Source organism: Pseudophryne corroboree, chromosome 6 (genome assembly GCF_028390025.1).
Source record: "Pseudophryne corroboree isolate aPseCor3 chromosome 6, aPseCor3.hap2, whole genome shotgun sequence".
Classification (NCBI taxonomy): domain Eukaryota; kingdom Metazoa; phylum Chordata; class Amphibia; order Anura; family Myobatrachidae; genus Pseudophryne; species Pseudophryne corroboree.
Genome location: NC_086449.1, coordinates 584,239,944 through 584,262,794, shown reverse-complemented (window position 1 = coordinate 584,262,794; position 22,851 = coordinate 584,239,944). Strand labels below are relative to the sequence as shown.

The following is a 22,851-nucleotide window of genomic DNA, read 5'->3' as shown; positions in this document are numbered from 1 at the left end:
TATTCCCACAGTACAAACACAAGCCCTGCTGTCTCCTCCGCGTCTTCTCACGCGAGGAGAGGCGGGTAGCCCCAATCTGCATAGGCTCCTCAGAAAATTCCTCAGAGTCTGAGGTTCCCTTGGGAAGGAAGGAAATCTCAGTCTCCCTTTCAAGCCTACGCTCTCTCAGCCGTCTATCCACCCGGATGGATAACTGCATGAGCTGATCCAAGCTATCAGGCAAGGGATATTGTACCAGTTGGTCCTTTATCTGGTTAGAAAGACCTCTTCGGTACTGGTGTCTCAGGGCTGGGTCATTCCACTGGGTATCATGGGCCAACCTCCGAAACTCCGTACAGTAAACCTCAACTGGCCTTCGCCCTTGCTTAAGGATCGAAATCTGAGCCTCGGCTGAGGCCGTCTTGTCAGGGTCATCATACAACATGCCCAGTGCCGTAAAAAAAGCATCAACACTTTTAAGCGACGGACAGTCAGGCTGCAACCCATATGCCCAGACCTGTGGGTCTCCTTGTAGCAAGGAAATCACTATGCCCACCCGCTGAATCTCCGACCCAGAAGACTGAGGCCTAAGCCGGAAGTATAGCTTGCAGCTCTCCTTGAAACAAAAGAACTGCGAGCGATCTCCAGAAAAACGATCCGGGAGATTTACTTTCGGCTCCTTAACCCCTGCAGGTGCTGCTGCTGCGGGAGCTCCGCCAGCAGCCTGGGAGGTGTGCATTTTAATGGACAAATCATTAAATTGTCGAGTCAGGACCTGCACCTGATCGACCACCTGTTGCAACGTATTTTGAGGGGTATGCTCCATATTCCCACAAAATTTCAACAGGAGTATTAGGCTGCTGAATATGTTATGCACTCCAGTGCCTGCAGGAAAGTACTGGTGTCAGAACTGTTATGCACTCCAGTGTCTGCAGGAATGTACTGGTGTTTGAACTGTTATGCAAAACAAATGGACTCACAGACAAACTGGGGAATATGACATAACGTACACAGAAGGTGATAGGGTAACAAAATACACACAAAGTGAACAGAGAAGCCCAGAGGCTAAGGAACTGGGTATCTCCCTTGTATTAGAACTGCTCAGATGGAAATAGCAAGATGTTGTGTTTTAATACGTAGAGAACCCGAAATGCTGTTGCTAAGGGCAACAGCAAAACCCTAAAGGGTTACCAACGGGTGTGGCAGTAAACTCCTTGGTCAGAGATGGAATGATAGACACAAGGAGAGACTCCACAATCCTGATTCTCACTTGCAGTGCACAGGTTTTAGCTTACTGCCACTAAACTGACCCCTGACACCTAGCACAGTGAGACAGGATTAGACAGGCAAGTCTTAGAATACAGCCGCAAACTTGCTAAGTTCACAGAGTAGTAACAGAACCCCAGCAAGCTAAACGACTGACTCCAGTCTTACTGCTAGGTCTGGATTGGCAGAGTGTAATACCAAATCCCCAGGCCTATTTGCAGTAAGCAACAAACAAATACAAAGCTACACAGTACTGGCTAACTTTCATGAACTGACTAACCAACAAAGATTCAGCAGCATCTGCTTACCCTGAAAAGAGGCCTTATAAAGCAGGTGCTGTCCACGCCCCACTCAGACCTCACAGACTGTGAGCACAAAAACCAGCACCGGATCCCCTGCCGTGCACAGAGCCTATAACCACTGCACAGCAAAAGACCCGAACCGGAGTATCAGCTGCGCTCAGGTTACTCCACTAGCACTTGTCTCCCGGTTGCCATGACGACGTGGCAGCACAGGGCAGGAGACCCTAACAATATATTTGTAGATGTTGATCATATCCCCTCTTAGTCTTCTCTTTTCCAGTGTAAACATGCCTAGTCTTGCAAGCCTTTCCTCGTATTCCAGCGTCTATATATTTATCAAGGGGCACAGAACATGTACTCTGTAATGGTTAGCCAAATCTCTGTGGTGGCTGGCCACACCCTTAAGCATGGGCCCCTACAACAGCATTCTCCCGATGGGTCTTCATTCCCCAGTCCGACACCTAATGCATGTGCCATTAATTATTTCTATGAAGAATTCAAGAAAGCATGAGCATGAAAACTGTTGCATTGGCCTCATTTAAACTTGATTCTTGCACGTTCACATCTATGCTGCATCATTAGAAACTATCGGGTTCAATTAGAAATGATATTCAGCTGCGCATGTATTTGCCTATTGTGGTGCAATGAAGTATTCCTGTGCACAACAATGTGGTCAAGGAAATACTAGCGATGTTCCTGGCAGCGATGTGCCATTTTGGAAAACCATTTTGCGCCCAAGCCACTAATTGAATTACCCCCTAAATGATGTGACAAAGCCCTGGAAACTTGGGAGTTGTGCTCTGTCCAGATGATATTACTACAGCTTGAATAAACAGCAGAGATGTACAGGCATCAGGTCTGATGGCTGCATGATTTTTTTTACAACACTTTGCTCAAGCATACGGCCTTTTGCGTGCTCCACTCTGTGAGGTAACAGTGTGAGGGGCCTAACTTAAGTAATTGTACATTGGGGAGTGGGGTCATAATGGTGCAATTTGCAGTGAATCGCATCAACAGGTTCCAACCGTGGTCACTGGGAATGTGAACAGATTTCTTAAAGGGGGCCTATTGTGGGCCGGATCAAGGCTTGTGTGGCCCCTATGCAACTGAGTTGTGTGGGCCCCCTCCCCCAGTGTGTCTCAAAGTGGCCCCTCCAATTTGTCCCACAGTGCCCTCCTTTTGAATGCTTCCGGCTCTGTGTTCAAATTCTGTATGCATACAGTACACAACGACTAATGAGTCTTCTCATCACAGAAGTGATGTGTCATTTGATGCCGATGAGGTGACATGGGATCCAGTCTGCAATGTATTTCTGACTGTGCATATAGAACACAGTGCTGCGGCAGCCCCCATCTGGGAAAAGGTGGTGCTGGGCACCTGTTGTAGGCAATTGCAAGGTCACACTGACCCTGAGTTGTGGCCCTGGGAGACTCACAATTAATCTGGGTGAATAAGACAGTATGTGCTGAAGTCACATTTTGGAATGTGGCATAGGCAATTGTTTGCTAAGTTTTGAAAGCTATTTGAAATTTATATTTTGAGTATCAATAATTAAAACCTGACTAAGTAGTTTATTTATAAGCTACATATCCCAACAAGAGGTCAAAGTTCCAGTCGTTTGTACTTGACATTTGAGCCTAACTGCAAACTAAAATGTTTTAAGTAACATTGTCCTGTTAGATCTGTCATTTCAAATCAGTTGCGGTGTGTATTGTAATCATCTGTAAGAGGAAATATGAATGTTTCATATTCTTTTTTTAACCAAATGTATCATCTTGTACTTCTGCACTCAGCCATGCAATCCTAATGTCTTGCACTCTGTGAGCAGTTAGACAAGTCTACAGGGTCAGGACAAACAAGGATACAGTATGTTCCTTTGGCTATACACACAAGCATTTCTTCTTTGTTGTTTTTTATACAACACTAAATTTTTTTTACAAAAGGGACCTGTGCCATCGCCTTGGATGATTGACAGTTATTACAGAAGACAAAAAGCAAAGACAAATGTGAACATGATTGTCTGGAATATATATTAGACCAGTGGTTCTCAAACTCGGTCCTCAGGACCCCACACGGTTCACGTTTTCCATGTCACCCAGCAGCTGCACTGTGTATCACCAACTGTCACATTTTGAAAATCCACAGGTGACCTGCAAAACATGAACCGTGTGGGGTCCTGGGGACCGAGTTTGAGAACCTGTGTATTAGACTGACCAACGATCTGTAGTTTAAACAGCAGAGGTATGATGGCATCGGGGCCAATGATCCTTATGCTTTCATCATTTTCAAATTGGATTGGATTACTTACAGTACGTTGTGTTCCGAAAGTGGTAAGAGCACATTCAGACAATAGGGCTGGTTCTAATTCGGGGAAAAAAAGCAAAAAAGAGCGAGTGAGTTTACACCATGTTGCACTGCAGGTGGGGTAGATGTAAAATATGCAGAGTTTTAGATTTGAGAGGTATGTGTCCAAACCCAAATACAAATTGCATTGAAGAAATAAAGCTGGCCAGCATTTGGGGGCTATGAGCCTTATTCAGAGTGGGAAGTAGTCGTTGTGTTCATGTCCTAAAGGTCTGTGCACATGCAGCGGCTGCAGTGCGCGACTCTTCACCCAGATGGATGCGTTTGCATAGTAATTGACAGGCGATGGGCACAACGGGAGCAGTGATGCAGCACGGGGGTGGGGTTATGGGGGTGGGGGGGGTTATGGGGGTGGGGGGGGAGGAGAGCAGGACACGCAGACATGTCATTGCCTTTTTCGGTTCCGATTACAGTTCTGCAAGTGGAAACATAGCGGTGGTAGCCCTGTGCATGGGCAGAGGTCAACCTCTATTTGAGATTTCCATGATGCAGTTGAATTGAGATACCATCGTGGAGCAGCACCCCAAAAACAGCCGAATGGTTAAACGATTGCATTCAACTCTGAATAACCCCCTATGTGCAAAATCAGGCGTTATTTACCCTGCACGCAAAAATAGTAATTGTATTCGCTCCCCTTACAGTGCAATATTGTTTTATCAGGTGTAAAGTTACCTACTTTTATTTGCTTTGCTTATGTAAAACCCTATAAGAGGGATGCCTCATGCAGGGAGTTCTATCTCACTCTCGTCTAGGAGCACCACTATGCCTTATATAACTTGCTCTGATTAACATCCCACTATATTTACTATTCAGGGCTGTTTCTAGGCAATTTGGCTCCCAGTGCGAGATTTAAAAGTGCGCCCCCCCCTCCCCATTTCCATAAAAAATGTGCCATCCCCCCATAAATATAAAAAATAAAGAATTTGCACCCCCCCCCCCCCCGGAAAGGAGGCGTGGCCTTGCTAAAATGGGCATGGTCTTGTTAAAATGGGCGTGGCCTCATCTGGAAAGACTACCTTACACCCCAGTTTTTGACCCTGCACCAACAGATCACAGCCACCACAGGAAAAAAAAATTCTACCATATTAAGCCCCACACAGTAATGCCCCCTGCACCATATTATGCCACACACTGCAATGCCCTTGATACATTAAATCCCCATTTTACACATTACAGCAGGCAGAGTCCCCATTTTACACATTACGGCAGGCAAGTGTCCCCATTTTACACATTTCGGCAGGCAAGAGTCCCCATTTTACACATTACGGCAGGCAAGAGTCCCCATTTTACACATTATGGCAGGCAAGTATACCCATTTTACACATTACGGCAGTCAGAGTCCCCTTCTACAAAGAAAGAGAGAGAAAGTTATACTTACGTTTGCAGCGGTCCTCCCGCTTCCCGCTCTTCGCCCGCCTCTCCCTCCTCCTAGCTTGCTCGCAGGCTTTCCGGGCGGCTCCCCCTCCTCCCTGCCGTCATCAGTACTCTGCTTGGCAGGGCGGAGTTTCGTTTAATGACGCGTTTGCGTCATGACTTCACAATGCAAACGTGTCATTGCACGAAACTCCACCCCCCGAGCAGAGTAGTAATGACGGGGAGGAGGGGGAGAAGCAAACTGAGCCACCTAGAGCCGTGGCGGACGACCCGTGCGAATGCACGCCTCGTCCGCCGCAAGAAACGGCTCTGTTACTACTGAAGACTCCTGAACTTAGCGAAGAATCACATTGTACAGAACAAATGATCAATATACTTAGGTTTACTATACTATCCTTTTAAACTGTAACACTAATGAATTACATAGATTCTGTGGCTGGCTGACTTCAAGTCTGAATTTTATCTGGTTTTAATCAGTCAAAGAACCTGTGTAATCCATGAGCGTCCCAGTTTAAAGGGATAGTATGGTAAACCTACACTTACAGCATAGGAAGAGTCAGCACTAGGAGATAATCTCATCTCGAAGCACCAGCACTGCTCATGTGTCCAGCGACATCGCTAACCCGGCAATAAGTTTGGTCCATCTGCCACTTTGAATGGGGTCTCAGCTGGATCGCACCCAGATTGGACCCGTGAACAAAATCCTGAGTGCGCCCTGGCATTTTCAGTCTAAAAGGGGTAATAATGATACACATGATCCTGCCGGGTGACCTGGAAAATGTATACCTTTTGTGGTGCTGAGGACCAAGTCTGAGAACCACTGATATAAACCATCTGAGATGGAATAAGAAGTGTTACCACAGTTTGGCAAACACAGGGTTAAAGCAAGTGCATTGCATCATGTAATTAAATGGGACTATTTAGTGCTGGTATGAGAAACAAGTTTACTCCCCTTTGTATGCTGGCTCTGCAAGAAATGTGACGCCTCTCATGCTCATTCTCTTTATTTGAGAAACAGTCATTCTCTGGCAGATATTTAATGTGTAACTACCAATGGGTGTAAGGAAGTGTGGCAAGATATTACCACATTTTTATTTCTTCTTTTCTTATATTGCAGGATAAACTGTAATCAATAGCATATGTGATGTTTATTATACTTCAGAGTGCTGCTAGCCAGGAATATACCTCTTGGTTTTTATGATGTATCTGTCTATTCTGATTTATGCTGTAAAGTTAAAAGCACAGAGACATGTTCATGACTAGACCACTTGTCTATTCTCTCATATTGTCCAGGAGCACTTACAGGGAGAGTAGACAACAAGCCTCTTGCATTGCGCTCACTTCTGCAGTATAGGGAGCAGAGCCATGATGAAGGCTGCTAACCCCGTCATCGTTGTCTCACCTTCTGCTGCATAATACCCCAATTTGCTGCATTTTGCATCAGTGGTGAGGCCATGATCATGCCTTTCATAGGGGTCATTCCGAGTTGATCACTCGCTAGCAACTTTTTGCAGCGCTGCGATCAGGTTAAATCTCGGCAAAACTGCACATGCGTATGCACCACAATGCGCAGGTGCATCGTACAGGTACAAAGAGGATCAGTGCTGGGCGATGCATTTAACAAAGAATCCATTTGTACAGCCGATCGCAAAGTGAATGACAAAAGAGGGCGTTTGTGGGTGTCAACTGACCGTTTTCTGGGAGTGTTTGCAAAAACCCAGGCGTGTTCAAGCGTTTGCAGCGGGTGTCTGACATCTATTCCGGGACCAAAAAGACTGAAGTGATCGCAGCGGCTGAGTAAGTCCAGAGCTACTCTGAAACTGCAAAAACCTTTTTTGTGCAGTCGACTGCAACAGCGTTCGCACACTTGCAAAGTGAAAATACACTCCCCCATAGGCGGCGACTATCTGATCACTATCTGATCGCAGCGCTGCAAAAAGTTGTTAGCGAGCGATCAACTCGGAATGACCCCATAGTGCCATGCCTCCCCAGGAGCAGAGACCGACCAACTCCGCAACTATGCCTATGGGCAGAATGTTTTGGTGTCTGTCTTATAAGATGCACTTGCTTGAAATAAATGAGGGGTTTTCAACTCTAGTCCTCAAGTACCAGCAACAGGTCACATCTTGTGACTTCTGTAATCTGTTTTGCTGGGTCAGTAATGATCTCACCTCCTTTTACAGACAGAAATCCTCAAAGCATGACCTGTTCAGGCAGCCTGAATAAATAAACATGTTGTGATTGTACAGCATTATGTAGTGTAACATTATGGCAATACTGTATGTTAACTAGACTTTTTGGTGCCCTGTACCAGAAAGAGAAATGCCCCTCCCCCCCCCCCTCTCAAAGTTTATCCCAGAGAATACCCATGCTATGATTCCCCTTCCTACATTGTATATATATTTATTATACACACACATTTACAGAACCCTGCAAGAAAATGGATTTGGACTATTTGATCCTGCATAGAAACTATGAGATTCCTAACAATGTGAAGCTACTTGTACTTTGTAGAAGAATAATTAGCATTGCAATTAAGCAGATCTATACAGTGTGCAGCCACACATCCAGTCCCTTGCAGCCACACAGTACATAGATCTGTTAAGCTGCAATGCTGATCATTTTTTCACAAAGTACAAGGTAAGCTTCAAGTAGTTAGAATTCTCTAGCTTTCTGTGCAAGGACAGATAGCTCAATGAATAGAGTGTATAACTGCAATGGCACAGACAATGGGTTCGAATCTCAGTTATGTCAGCATCTTGAAATGTAATAAAGGACAGTGTGACTGAATAACAAAAAGCTGTTAAGTTCATGAATTTTGTATAGGTATTAGCGACAGAAGAGGTCAGGGTAGGTAGAGTGACCATATTATCCCTTTTACCTGGGACGCTCATGGATTATACAGGTTCTGTGGTTGACTGACTACAAGCCTACATTTCAGCTGGTTTTAATCAGTCACAGAACCTGTGTAATCCATGAGCGTCCCAGGTAAAAGGGATAATATGGTCACTCTAGGGTAGGAGACGGGAAGTCAGGAGATGCTGGGCTTTAAAAAGAGAGGAAGCTGTAAGTGAAAGTAATTAAAACAGATCATTGACAAGTGCTGCCAACAGTGCCCCATACCTCCCAACATGACCCTCTCCAGGAGGGACAGAATGCTCTGCTCCTGGACTTCCTTTTTAATTTATGATTGCCATCACCTATGCTGAAACACCTTTCTTATCCATTAACATGTTCAACACAGGTGCCGGCAATCATAAATAAAGAGAAAACTCCAGAAGCAGAGCATTGGGTCCCTCCTGGAGAACGTCACGTTGGGAGGTATGCAACACGGATCCAGCAATAAGCAGGGGCCAGTCACCACTCTGAGAGGGGTCTCAGCCGGGTGGCACACAGGTTGGACCCATATACAAAATCCTGGGTGTGACCCAGCAATTTAATGTAAAAGGGGTATAGCAGTACATGTTTTCCATATCTCCTTGAGGAAGCACACATGTATTCATTACTGCAGGCATTCCCAACCTCAGTCCTCAAGGAACATTTATAGTGTGTATCCAGCTTAACAGTGCAGGTTTATTGATATCCATGCTTGAGCACAGGTCACTTAATTAGTACCTCAGTTATTTTGATTTGACCACCTGAAGCACGGATATCACTAAAACCTGCACTGTTAATGTGCATAAACACTAGGCAATATTGTAACCAATATCGCTCATTTTTACCTTCCTAAGCGATATCGTTTACAGTGTGTATACTACGGGCAATGCCTGATGCACGCTCCGGCTGTACATACAGCTCAATCTGACAACGTTGTCTGAAGCTGCATGTTCGGGCAGGCCGTGGCATGATGTCACTGCGATATCGCACAATGGGGGTAATTCCAAGTTGATCGCAGCAGGAAATTTTTTAGTAGTTGGGCAAAACCATGTGCACTGCAGGGGAGGCAAATATAACATTTGCAGAGAGATTTAGATTTGGGTGGGTTATTTTGTTTCTGTGCAGGGTAAATACTGGCTGCTTTATTTTTACACTGCAATTTAGATTTCAGTTTGAACACACCACACCCAAATATAACTCTCTCTGCAAATGTTAAATCTGTCTCCCCTGCAGTGCACATGGTTTTGCCCAACTGCTAAAAAATTACCTGCTGCGATCAACTTGGAATTACCCCCAATGTGTATGCATTATGTCAGCAGCCCGGGAGGGGAAACTATGCAATATCGCTTATGGAGCGTATCGCCTAGTGCGTACCCACCTTTAGTGTGCCTTGAGGACCGAGGTTGGGAATGCCTGCATTACTGACTGACACTGGTTTAAAAGATTCACAGGTGGTTTGAATTATTTCACTTGTGATTCTGTGAGGAGAGCTGGAAAACATGTACTATAACACCCCCATACATCAGCAATCACACAAAAAAATCACAAATTCTGTGATCTTTCCCCAATTTAAAGATCCCCCAATCTGCAGTCATACGTTACAGATGTTTTTCAGTGATTTGAAGATCATTTTCAGCAAATACAGATCTGCCAATCTTGAAAGGCTCATCATTTATTTACTAGTAATGTTCTGCAAATCTGCTGATTGTTTTCATACACTATCAATCTACATCCCCAAATGATCTGTGAAATTAAACATGTTGAAAAACCTGATTTACCAATCGATTTTTTTTGTCTGAATCTGCGATCTGTGAACCCCATACATTGCAGATTTATTTACACAATCATCTGCAGAACGCCATATTGCCCCAACTGATTGCTGATAATGGGGGTTTTAAGTGTGGGGCCACACATAGCGGCCATGTGGGTCCCGTGCAACGGGACCCGCTTGGCAGCAAGGAGACTGCACATGTGCGGCAGTCCCGCCGACGCCGGATCCAATCGCAGCATGCTGCTGCTGGGCTGGATAGCAGGATGACTGGACAGGACTGCGGGATTTCAATGAGAACACATGCATTTCAATGCATGCGTTCACACAGTGCGGCATGGGCGCACTATGTTCCATTGAAATCCTGTGTGTCGCTGGCTGGATCCTGTTCTGCGGGATCCCGCAGAACAGGATCCGTGTGCACACAGAATCCCCCCTCCCGGCCAAGTGGGTCCCATTCAGTGCCGCTATGTGTGTCCCAGACCTAATGGGCCCTACACACAGGCCGACTGGCCGCTGAGGTGCCCGACGGCAGGTACCGCCGACGGGCTACCCGGCGGCGGGGTAGGAGGGTTGTGATGGGGGAAGTGAAGTTTCTTCACTCCCCCCCCCCGTCACCCGGTCCTATAGCATGCCAATTGTCCATATTGGCTTGCATGTTTAAACGAGCCGGCACCAACGATGAATGAGCGCAGTGCCGCGCATCGTTCATCATTGGTGCCTCCACACTGAAAGATATGAACGGTATGTCGTTCATTAATGAACGTGATCGTTCATATCATTCATTGTTATTGGTAAATGTGAAGGGCCTATAAGTTTAGAGCACAGGTTCTCAAACTCGGTCCTCAGGACCCCACACAGTGCATGTTTTGTAGGTAACCCAGCAGGTGCACAGATGTATTAATTACTCACTGACACATTGTAAAAGGTCCATAGGTGAAGCTAATTATTTCACTTGCGATTCTGTAAGGAGACCAGCAAAACATGCACCGTGAGCGGTCCTGAGGACCGAGTTCGAGAACCTGTGGTTTAGAGCAGTGGTTCTCAAACTCGGTCCTCAGGACCCCACACAGTGCATGTTTTGCAGGTCTCCTTACAGAATCACAAGTGAAATAATTAGCTCCACCTGCGGACCTTTTAAAATGGGTCAGTGAGTAATGAATACACCTGTGCACTTGCTGGGTTACCTGCAAAACATGCAATGTGTGGGGTCCTGAGGACCGAGTTTGAGAACCCCTGGTTTAGAGCAATTTACATCTTCTGTGTGTGAGAACTGTGATGAGGGCGGGGGTAGAACAACCTGTAGCCACTTATTGGAATTCTCACATCTGCACACTATATTAGGACATTGGTGAGCAGGCTCCTTAGGAGCTGTTTATGTAAGTAAGGTTGTATGAGGCAAAGGGGTATGTGCATTAAGCCTTGGAGAGAGGTAAAGTACCAGTCAATCAGCTCCTAATTGCCATGTCACAGGCTGTCTTTGAAAAATGGCAGTTAGTACAGGAGCTGATTGGTTGGTACGTTATCTCTTTGTGAGGCTTTGTACATAGACCCCTAAGTTAGTTGTGTGATGTTGGGAGTTAAATTAAGGCAATCAGGGAACCACATACATAGACTGAGGGAAAGTGAATACAGTAGTGTTATTTATTAACAAAGGGTAATGATGTTACAAGACCATACTGGTAGAAATGTACTGTACATCTATGGGAAACTTGGTTTATCTTGTTTAAATCAGGGATGAGGCTTTGCTCTGACTTATCTGTATCAGTATTGGGAGGTATTGTGTTTAATTGTGCCTGCACTTGGCAGTGGTCATAATGTTGGTAGGTATGCGGGGCTATAGAGTAGGGACAGCCCCAGAAATATAGGAAATGCATTTAAACTTTAAATACAGCTAACCAAATGTAACTTTATAGCCCTCCCTGTTCACCAAGCCATTTGTCTTCATATACTAGGTCTGGTTTTTTGTGGCTGCTGTGTCCTATGTGCAAATTGATACAGGCAAAGGCTAAAAGACAAGAGACACAAAATTATGAACATTTCAAAAGCGATGAGAATTGTATCCGTGGCACTCCAAGTAATAGTAATTTCAATTATGTAGGCAATACCCCTGTTTTATTATAGTATTGTAATTTGTTATCCACTAGGGGGTGCCACCGGGGTTGGTAACATAGACACAAATAAAGGTCTGTTTTAATGCAGTACCATTAAGCAGACCTTTTATGTCTGTGGGGCATATGTACTAAGCCTTACACAGAGATAAAGTAAGAGCCAATTGGCTCCTTCCTGTCTATTATTTTTTTTTTTTAATAGAACCATTAACATGGCAGTTAGGAGCGGATTGGCTGGTACTTTCTCTCTCCCGGACTTGGTACAGGACATCTACTCCTAAGACACAAAATCTGTGCATGTAGGGAAACCATACAATGCTCTAAGGACCATTTCAACTTTATTAAGGAATGATATAGTTTCTCCATGATGTGAGAGTTGTTGCTCCTGTGTATGTTTTGTTTATTATCCCGGTTCTTTTACAGAACGTGGTGTTTTCTTGGCTCTTGATCTTGGAGGTGCCAACATCCGTATCATCAAGGTGAAATTAGACGGCTCTAGGGGAGTAGAAATGGACAGCGAAGTATATGACGTTCCTGAGGCAGTAGTGACTGGGGCAGGAAAACAGGTAAAAAAAAAAAAAAAGGTTCTATATTTTAAACTTAATTAATCCTTTGCTCGTTTAAGCAGTAAATATTGGTAATTATTTATGCTTTCATAATTGTTAACATGGCCATTTCACTGTAACTAGGAGATGGCGAGAAGATTGGAAATAAAAACTCTTTAATTCATTCACTGCTGAGGGCTTTCGCAATCCTGTTCTGAACCTATATGGAAGAGGTTCTCAAACGAAGTCCTCAAGGCACCCCAATTTAAAACCTGGACCGTTGGGGTGCCTTTTGGACTGCGTTTGAGATCCTCTGCTATATGGTGACAATTGCACTCTTCACATTCCAACATCAAGATCACATGCTCTTTTGTAGTACCCATGGAAATTACAGAATACCATGATTGTTTCAGAACACAATCAGTGATTTTTGCTTATTCTAACACATGAAATAAAATGTAACCAAAATGGGCAAGAAAGTGGTGGCTGGATTATTATAATTTTTTTGAAATGACTTTATGGTTTAATCTTGAGCATTAACCCATACTGTAATAATGCATGGGGCCATTACATAAAACATGAGGAAACAAATGTCGCCAACGAGTAATGGGCCATTTTAGTGATGATGACTAGAGACTTTAGCCCAGATACTGACAGGCCACGGTGCCAAATGTCTTCTAGCTACTCCGGCAAGGTGATCCTGGAGGAAAGCTGCTTCAATAAAGTAGTATAAGCTTCTAGCAATGAGGACAGATTAATGGAGCTGAATTCAACTTGAAAAGATAGATCTACGAAGTGATGGTTTTGATCCCCTCCCTCCCCACCCCAAATCAAATTTTAAATTTGCAACATTAAACACAAAACATGCCTGGTTTTACAGTTGGGTAGTAGTTTATTTACCGAGTGACACCGTACAGACTGTCATAATCCTGAGAGCCATTGACCGACGGTCAAAATACCAACATTCATTATGCCAAAATGTTCAAAATGCCGACAGTCAGAATACTGACATTTCAAAATGCCGACATGCGGTTTTAAGGCATTTTTGCCCGAAAACAGACTTGTTCATACTTTACCATCCCAATGGACCTGGAGGAGGAATATAATAGTGTGCCGAGTGCAGCGAGGCACCGTGCCCGAAGCATGGCGAGTGGACACGGTACATTTAGATGGTGTCCATGTCGATATTGACAAATAAAAACAGAAAAAAGCATGTCTGCATAGTGAATGTCTGTCTTTTGACTGTAGGTCAATGGCTGTCGGGAGTATGACAGTCTGTAAATCATTCTGGACCCTTGCAGTTAATATTACTGACATTTTAGGTCTCTGGGTCAAACCCAGTGAGAATCGGTGGCTTGCACAAGGAGCGATTAATTAATCTAGCCGCAAATGTAAGATCTCTCATTTCATCCCTATACCATTCTTTTTACTTGAAGTGAAAAGTAAACCTGATGAGCCTAGTGGGTCAGCCTGGATTGGTTAAGCAAGTTTACACCTCCAATCCTAACTTACAAACTGTATTGCTGGCATAGCATGTGAAATGTCAACCTCTACTACCTTAAAGTGGTATGTATGCATGCGCTTAGTTGAACAGCAATTCTCAAACTATGGAGGATATGTACTAAGCCTTGGAGAGGGATAAAGGGGGGTATTCACTAGTTGAAGTCGGAAACTGCCGTCTTGTCAGAAAGACTTTTTTTTTTTTTTTTTAGGTCGGAAGGGGTTCCAACCTATTCAATCCTTCAACTCCTCCGACTTGTCGGAAAGCACGTGGATCGGCAGATTTTGTTGGATTCCGTGGCCAAATCTGACATGTTTTGGCACTGGTTCTGACAATGTCAATTTGAGTTTAATAGTAAAAATAAGAAAGATTGGCATTGTCGTGAACGTTCAAATCCTGTCTGACTTGGCCGCTCATTAAATGCTCAGATGTCAGATCCTTTACGTCAGAAAGGATCCGACATCTATTGAATACACCCTAAAGTTGAGATAAAGTACCAACCAATCAGCTCCTAACTGTTTTGTTACAGGCTGTATTTGAAAAATGACAGGAGATGAATGGCTGGTACTCTATTGCTCTCCATGGCTTAGTACATATGCCCCTATGTGAGCAGTTTACTTTATTACTGACGTCCTTGTTCCTGTGAGACCCCTGTAACTACTGTATTCCAGTGACCAGCTTGCACTGTAATGCATCTCCTGGCTGTCCTATGCTGAGCAGTGTTCTTGGTCAACATTCAGCAGCTACCCAGCAGTCTGAATCATCCAACAAGGAGGTGCTGCAACTACACCAAAGTATAAGCTGTTCCAAGTGCTGGTGAAAGAGCCTTGGTAGTGGCAGTAATTACCCTTCTATAACTGGGGATGCTGCATTGGTGACTCTTGCGTTCGGTGAGTGGCAGGTGACCAACTACTAGGTATCGTCAATGGCCAGTTGTACTCGCAACAAAAAACACTATATAATGGGGTCAGTGGCAAAGAAAGCCTGACCCTATCCTGTCAGAAATGCCTGTTTCACATTGCATGTGGATAGATCACATAATTTGTATACATCAAATGTTTTACAGTGCATTTTTGTGCTGTCACAGTTGGTGCTGTGTTGAGCTGTACAGAAATGTACATACATAAAAAACACATAATCTGTCACTGTTTTCCCTGTTCTTATTTTCCCCCAAGGACACTGACCTGTAGATACTGTAGTAAAGAGACCTAGGCCCAAAAGATAGAGAAAAAAAAAAGTAAAATGAACAGCCAATCGTCTCCTGTCACTTTTCAAACACAGCCTGTGACATGGCCGTTAGGAAGCTGATTGGCTGGCCATTTATCGCACTTTATCAGTCTCCACTATATCACTTTTTAAGGCTTAAGACATTTGGGGCCTAATTACCTGACTGCGTTGAACTCTGCTGAAAATGGATGGCAGTCATTCGGTCGACATGTGTTGGGTCGACATGGTCATTAGGTTGACATGTACTAGGTCGACATGAGTTTTTCACAATTTTTTCCCATTTTTTTTTTCTCTGACGTCCTAGTGGATGCTGGGAACTCCGTAAGGACCATGGGGAATAGCGGCTCCGCAGGAGACTGGGCACAAAAGTAAAGCTTTAGGACTACCTGGTGTGCACTGGCTCCTCCCCCTATGACCCTCCTCCAAGCCTCAGTTAGATTTTTGTGCCCGGCCGAGAAGGGTGCATTCTAGGAGGCTCTCCTGAGTTTCTTAGTAAAAGTTTAGTTTTAGGTTTTTTATTTTCAGTGAGACCTGCTGGCAACAGGCTCACTGCATCGAGGGACTAAGGGGAGAAGAAGCGAACCTGCCTGCTTGCAGCCAGCTTGGGCTTCTTGGCTACTGGACACCATTAGCTCCAGAGGGACCGAACACAGGCCCAGCCTCGGAGTCCGGTCCCAGAGCCGCGCCGCCGGCCCCCTTACAGAGCCAGAAGCAAGAAGAGGTCCGGAAAATCGGCGGCAGAAGACATCAGTCTTCACCAAGGTAGCGCACAGCACTGCAGCTGTGCGCCATTGCTCCTCAGGCACACTTCACACTCCGGTCACTGAGGGTGCAGGGCGCTGGGGGGGGGCGCCCTGAGCAGCAATAGAAACACCTTGGCTGGCGAAAATACATCACATATAACCCCCAGGGCTATATGGATGTATTTTAACCCCTGCCAGAATACAGCAAAAAGCGGGAGAAAAGTCCGCCGAGAAGGGGGCGGAGCCTATCTCCTCAGCACACGGGCGCCATTTTCCCTCACAGCTTCGCTGGAAGGACGTCTCCCTGACTCTCCCCTGCAGTCCTGCACTACAGAAAAGGGTAAAACAAGAGAGGGGGGCACTAATTAGGTGCAGTATAAATAAAACAGCAGCTATAAGGGGAAAAACACTTCTATAAGGTTATCCCTGTATATATATATAGCGCTCTGGTGTGTGCTGGCATACTCTCCCTCTGTCTCCCCAAAGGGCTAGTGGGGTCCTGTCCTCTATCAGAGCATTCCCTGTGTGTGTGCTGTGTGTCGGTACGATTGTGTCGACATGTATGAGGAGGAAAATGGTGTGGAGGCGGAGCAATTGCCTGTAATGGAGATGTCACCCCCTAGGGAGTCGACACCTGAGTGGCTGAGCTTATGGAAGGAATTACGTGACAGTGTCAGCTCTTTACAAAAGACGGTTGATGACATGAGACAGCCGGCTACTCAGCTCGTGCCTGTCTAGGCGTCTCAAAAGCCATCAGGGGCTCTAAAACGCCCGTTACCTCAGATGGCAGATACAGACGCCGACACGGATACTGACTCCAGTGTCGATGATGAAGAGACGAATGTGACTTCCAGTAGGGCCACACGTTACATGATTGATGCTATGAAAAATGTTTTACATATTTCTGATAATACAAGTACCACTAAAAAGGGTATTATGTTTGGTGAGAAAAAACTGCATGTAGTTTTTCCTGCATCTGAGGAATTAAATGAAGTGTGTGATGAAGCGTGGGTTTCCCCCGATAAAAAACTGATAATTCCTAAAAGGTTATTAGCATCATACCCCTTCCCGCCAGAGGATAGGGCACGTTGGGAAACACCCCCTAAGGTGGATAAAGCGCTCACACGTTTGTCAAAACAGGTGGTACTACAGTCTCCTGATAGGGCCGCCCTTAAGGAACCTGCTGACAGAAAGCAGGAGAATATCCTAAAATGTATATACACTCACACGGGTGTTATACTGCGACCAGCAATCGCCTCAGCCTGGATGTGCAGTGCTGGGGTGGCTTGGTCGGATTCCCTGACTGACAATATTGAAACCCTAGATAGGGACAGTATATTACGGACTATAGAGCATTTGAAAGATGCATTTCTATATATGCGTGATGCACAGAGGGATATTTGCCGACTGGCATCAAGAGAGAGTGCGCTGTCCATTTCTGCCAGAAGAGGGTTATGGACGAGGCAGTGGTCAGGTGATGCTGATTCCAAAAGGCATATGGAAGTATTGCCTTACAAAGGGGAGGCGTTATTTGGGGTAGGTCTATCAGACCTGGTGGCCACGGCAACTGCTGGGAAATCCACATTTTTACCCCAGGTAGCCTCTCAACATAAGAAGACGCCGTATTATCAGGCGCAGTCCTTTCGGCCCCATAAGGGCAAGCGGGCAAAAGGCTCCTCATTTCTGCCCCGTGGCAGAGGGAGAGGAAAAAGGCTGCAGCAAACAGCCAGTTCCCAGGAACAGAAGCCCTCTCCCGTTTTCTGCCAAGTCCTCAGCATGACGCTGGGGCTTTACAAGCGGACTCAGGCACTCCCCTAAAGTCTGCTTTACCGACGTCTCCCTCCGACAGGGAGGCGGTCTTGGAAGCCATTCACAAGCTGTATTCCCAGCAGGTGATAATCAAGATACCCCTCCTGCAACAGGGACAGGGGTATTATTCCACGCTGTTTGTGGTACCGAAGCCGGACGGCTCGGTGAGACCTATTTTAAATCTGAAATCCTTGAACACTTACATACACAGGTTCAAATTCAAGATGGAGTCACTCAGAGCGGTGATTGTGAACTTGGAAGAAGGGGATTATATGGTGTCTTTGGACATCAAGGAGGCTTACCTCCATGTCCCAATTTACCCTTCTCACCAAGGATACCTCAGGTTTGTGGTACAGAACTGTCACTATCAGTTTCAGACGCTGCCGTTTGGTTTGTCCACGGCACCCCGGGTCTTTACCAAGGTAATGGCCGAAATGATGATACTCCTTCGAAGGAAGGGAGTTTTAGTTATCCCGTACTTGGACGATCTCCTGATAAGGGCAAGATCCAGGGAACAATTGGTAGTCGGGGTAGCACTATCTCAAGTAGTGTTGCGGCAGCACGGTTGGATTCTCAATATTCCAAAATCGCAGCTGATCCCGACGACACGTCTTCTATTCCTAGGGATGATCCTGGACACAGTCCAGAAAAAGGTGTTTCTCCCGGAGGAGAAAGCCAGGGAGTTATCCGAACTAGTCAGAAACCTCCTAAAACCAGGCCAAGTGTCAGTGCATCAATGCACAAGGGTTCTGGGAAAAATGGTAGCTTCCTACGAAGCAATCCCTTTCGGCAGATTCCACGCAAGAACTTTCCAGTGGGACCTGCCCCTACAAATGGTCCGGATCGTATCTTCAGATGCATCAGCGGATAACCCTGTCACCAAAGACAAGGGTGTCTCTCCTGTGGTGGTTGCAGAGTGCTCATCTTCTAGAGGGCCGCAGATTCGGCATTCAGGACTGGGTCCTGGTGACCACGGATGCCAGCCTGCGAGGCTGGGGAGCAGTCACACAGGGAAGAAATTTCCAGGGCTTGTGGTCAAGCCTGGAGACATCACTTCACATAAATATCCTGGAGCTGAGGGCCATTTACAATGCCGTAAGCCAAGCAAGACCTCTGCTTCAAGGTCAGCCGGTGCTGATCCAGTCGGACAACATCACGGCAGTCGCCCACGTGAACAGACAGGGCGGCACAAGAAGCAGGAGGGCAATGGCAGAAGCTGCAAGGATTCTTCGCTGGGCGGAAAATCATGTGATAGCACTGTCAGCAGTGTTCATTCCGGGAGTGGACAACTGGGAAGCAGACTTCCTCAGCAGGCACGACCTCCACCCGGGAGAGTGGGGACTTCACCCAGAAGTCTTCCACATGATTGTAAACCGTTGGAAAAAACCAAAGGTGGACATGATGGCGTCCCGCCTCAACAAAAAATTGGACAGGTATTGCGCCAGGTCAAGGGACCCTCAGGCAATAGCTGTGGACGCTCTGGTAACACCATGGGTGTATCAGTCAGTGTATGTGTTTCCCTCCTCTGCCTCTCATACCCAAGGTACTGAGAATTATAAGACGGAGAGGAGTAAGAACTATACTCGTGGCTCCGGATTGGCCAAGAAGGACTTGGTACCCGGAACTTCAAGAGATGCTCACAGAGGACCCGTGGCCTCTACCTCTAAGAAGGGACCTGCTCCAGCAAGGACCCTGTCTGTTCCAAGACTTACCGCGGCTGCGTTTGACGGCATGGCAGTTGAACGCCGGATCCTGAAGGAAAAAGGCATTCCGGAAGAAGTCATTCCTACCCTGATCGAAGCCAGGAAGGATGTGACCGCAAAGCATTATCACCGCATTTGGCGGAAATATGTTGCGTGGTGCGAGGCCAGGAAGGCCCCAACGGAGGAATTTCAACTGGGTCGATTCCTGCATTTCCTGCAAAACAGGAGTGTCTATGGGCCTAAAATTAGGATCCATTAAGGTTCAGATTTCGGCCCTGTCGATTTTCTTCCAGAAAGAACTGGCTTCAGTTCCTGAAGTTCAGACGTTTGTCAAGGGGGTGCTGCATATACAGCCTCCTTTTGTGCCTCCAGTGGCACCTTGGGATCTCAATGTAGTTTTGGGGTTCCTAAAATCACATTGGTTTGAACCGCTTAAATCTGTGGATTTAAAATATCTCGCATGGAAAGTGGTCATGCTGTTGGCCCTGGCTTCGGCCAGGCGCGTGTCAGAATTGGCGGCTTTATCTTATAAAAGCCCTTACCTGATTTTTCATACGGACAGGGCAGAATTGAGGACTCGTCCACAATTTCTCCCTAAGGTGGTTTCAGCGTTTCACCTGAACCAGCCTATTGTGGTGCCTGCGGCTACTAGGGACTTGGAGGACTCCAAGTTGCTGGACGTTGTCAGGGCCCTGAAAATATATGTTTCCAGGACGGCTGGAGTCAGAAAATCTGACTCCCTGTTTATCCTGTATGCACCCAACAAGCTGGGTGCTCCTGCTTCTAAGCAGACTATTGCTCGTGGGATTTGTAGTACAATTCAGCTTGCACATTCTGTGGCAGGCCTGCCACAGCCAAGATCTGTAAAAGCCCATTCCACAAGGAAGGTGGGCTCATCTTGGGCGGCTGCCCGAGGGGTCTCGGCTTTACAACTTTGCCGAGCAGCTACTTGGTCAGGGGCAAACACGTTTGCTAAATTCTACAAATTTGATACCCTGGCTGAGGAGGACCTGGAGTTCTCTCATTCGGTGCTGCAGAGTCATCCGCACTCTCCCGCCCGTTTGGGAGCTTTGGTATAATCCCCATGGTCCTTACGGAGTTCCCAGCATCCACTAGGACGTCAGAGAAAATAAGAATTTACTTACCGATAATTCTATTTCTCGTACTCCGTAGTGGATGCTGGGCGCCCATCCCAAGTGCGGATTGTCTGCAATACTTGTACATAGTTATTGTTAACTAAATCGGGTTATTGTTGTTGTGAGCCATCTTTCCAGAGGCTCCTCTGTTATCATGCTGTTAACTGGGTTCAGATCACAAGTTGTACGGTGTGATTGGTGTGGCTGGTATGAGTCTTACCCGGGATTCAAAATCCTTCCTTATTGTGTACGCTCGTCCGGGCACAGTATCCTAACTGAGGCTTGGAGGGTCATAGGTGGAGGAGCCAGTGCACACCAGGTAGTCCTAAAGCTTTACTTTTGTGCCCAGTCTCCTGCGGAGCCGCTATTCCCCATGGTCCTTACGGAGTTCCCAGCATCCACTACGGACTACGAGAAATAGAATTATCGGTAAGTAAATTCTTATTTTTTTACCTTTTTCATACTTGACGACCCACGTGGACTACAACTGAGAACGGTAACCTGTGCCGAGCGCAGCGGAAGGAGGCACCTTGCCCGAAGCATGGCGAGCCATGTGAGGGGACACCAATTGGGGTTCCCCTTTACTTTACGAAGAAAACAACACCAAAAACAGTCAAAAAATGTCATGTCGACCTAATGACCATGTCGACCAAACGTGGTCGACCCAATGTACAGGTGAAACTCAGAAAACTAGAATATCATGGAAAAGGTCATTTATTTCAGTAGTTTAACAAAAAAGGTGAAACAAATATATTATATAGACTCACTACATGCAAAGTGAGATATTTCAATCCTTTATTTGTTATAGTTTTCATGATTGTGGCTTACAGCTTTAGAAAACCCCAAAATCTCAGAAAATTAGAATATTGTGAAAAGGTTCAATATTGTAGGCTCAAAGTGTCGCACTCTAATCAGCTAATTAATCCAAACCACCTGCAAAGGGTTCCTGAGCCTTTAAATGGTCTCTCAGTCTGGTTCAGTACAAATCGCAATCATGGGGAAGACTGCTGACCTGACAGTTGTGCAGAAAACCATAATTGACACACTCCACAAGGAGGAAAAGCCTCAAAAGGAAATTGGAAGGGAAAAGTGTAGAAGAAAAAAGTGAACAAGCAGCAGGGATGACCACAGCCTGGAGAGATTTGTCAGGAAAAGGCCATTCAAAAGTGTGGGGGAGCTTCACAAGGAGTGGACTGAGGCATAGACGGATCTTGGACATGGGCTTGTCAAGCTGCTCTTGTCAAGCTGCTCCTGAACAACAAACAATGTCAGAAGCGTCTTACCTGGGCTAAAGGAAAAGAAAAAAAAAACTGGTCTGTTGCTCAGTGGTCCAAAGTCCTGTTTTCTGATGAGAGCAAATTTTGCATCTCATTTGGAAACCAAGGTTCCAGAGTATGGAGGAAGAATGGGGAGGCACACAATCCAAGATGCTTGAAGTCCAGTGTGAAGTGTCCACACTCTGTGTTGATTTGGGGAGCCATGTCATATGCTGGTGTTGGTCCACTATGCTTTATTAAGTCCAGAGTCAACGCAGCCGTCTACCAGGACATTTTAGAGCTCTTCATGCTTCCTTCAGCAGACAAGCTTTATGGAGATGCTGACTTCATTTTCCAGCAGGACTTGGCACCTGCCCACACTGCCAAAAGTTCCAAAACCTGGTTCAATGATCATGGGATTACTGTGCTGGATTGGCCAGCAAACTCGCCTGACCTGAACCCCATAGAGAATCTATGAAGCATTGCCAAGAGAGAGATGAGATCTGAGACCGAACAATGCAGAAGAGCTGAGGGCAGCTATTGAAGCATCCTGGTCTTCCATAACACCTCAGCAGTGCCACAGGCTGATAGAAGCCATGCCGCATTAAGGTAATAATTTGTGCCAAAGGGGCCCAAACCAAGTACTGAGTACATATGCATGATTATACTTCTCAGAGGGCTGACATTTCTGTATTTAAAATCCTTTTTTTTTTTTTTTGGTCGTAATCTAGTTTTGAGAATTTGGGATTTTCTTAAGCTGTAAACCACAATCATCAAAATTATAACAAAGGCTTGAAATATCTGACTTTGCATGTAATGAGTCCATATAATAGTTTCACCATTTAAGTTGAATTACTGAGATAAATGAACTTTCGCACGATATTCTAATT

The 22,851-nt window shown here is 45.8% G+C and overlaps 1 protein-coding gene across 5 annotated transcripts in view; it reads left to right on the top strand.

Moving 5' to 3' along the window:
* The window catches only part of HK3 (hexokinase 3), a 171,219-nt gene that overhangs the window by 105,115 nt on the left and 43,253 nt on the right, over nt 1-22,851 (top strand). The window contains exons 1-2 of one of the 5 annotated variants that reach the window (XM_063927935.1): nt 8,557-8,606; nt 12,465-12,607. In XM_063927935.1, coding sequence (XP_063784005.1) covers nt 12,551-12,607 — 57 coding nt within the window. In that variant the 5' untranslated portion in view covers nt 8,557-8,606; nt 12,465-12,550. Of the gene's footprint in view, nt 1-8,556; nt 8,607-11,139; nt 11,310-11,565; nt 11,588-12,464; nt 12,608-22,851 lie in introns of those variants that run through there. The other 4 variants (XM_063927933.1, XM_063927932.1, XM_063927934.1 and 1 more) reach the window with 4 other exon arrangements.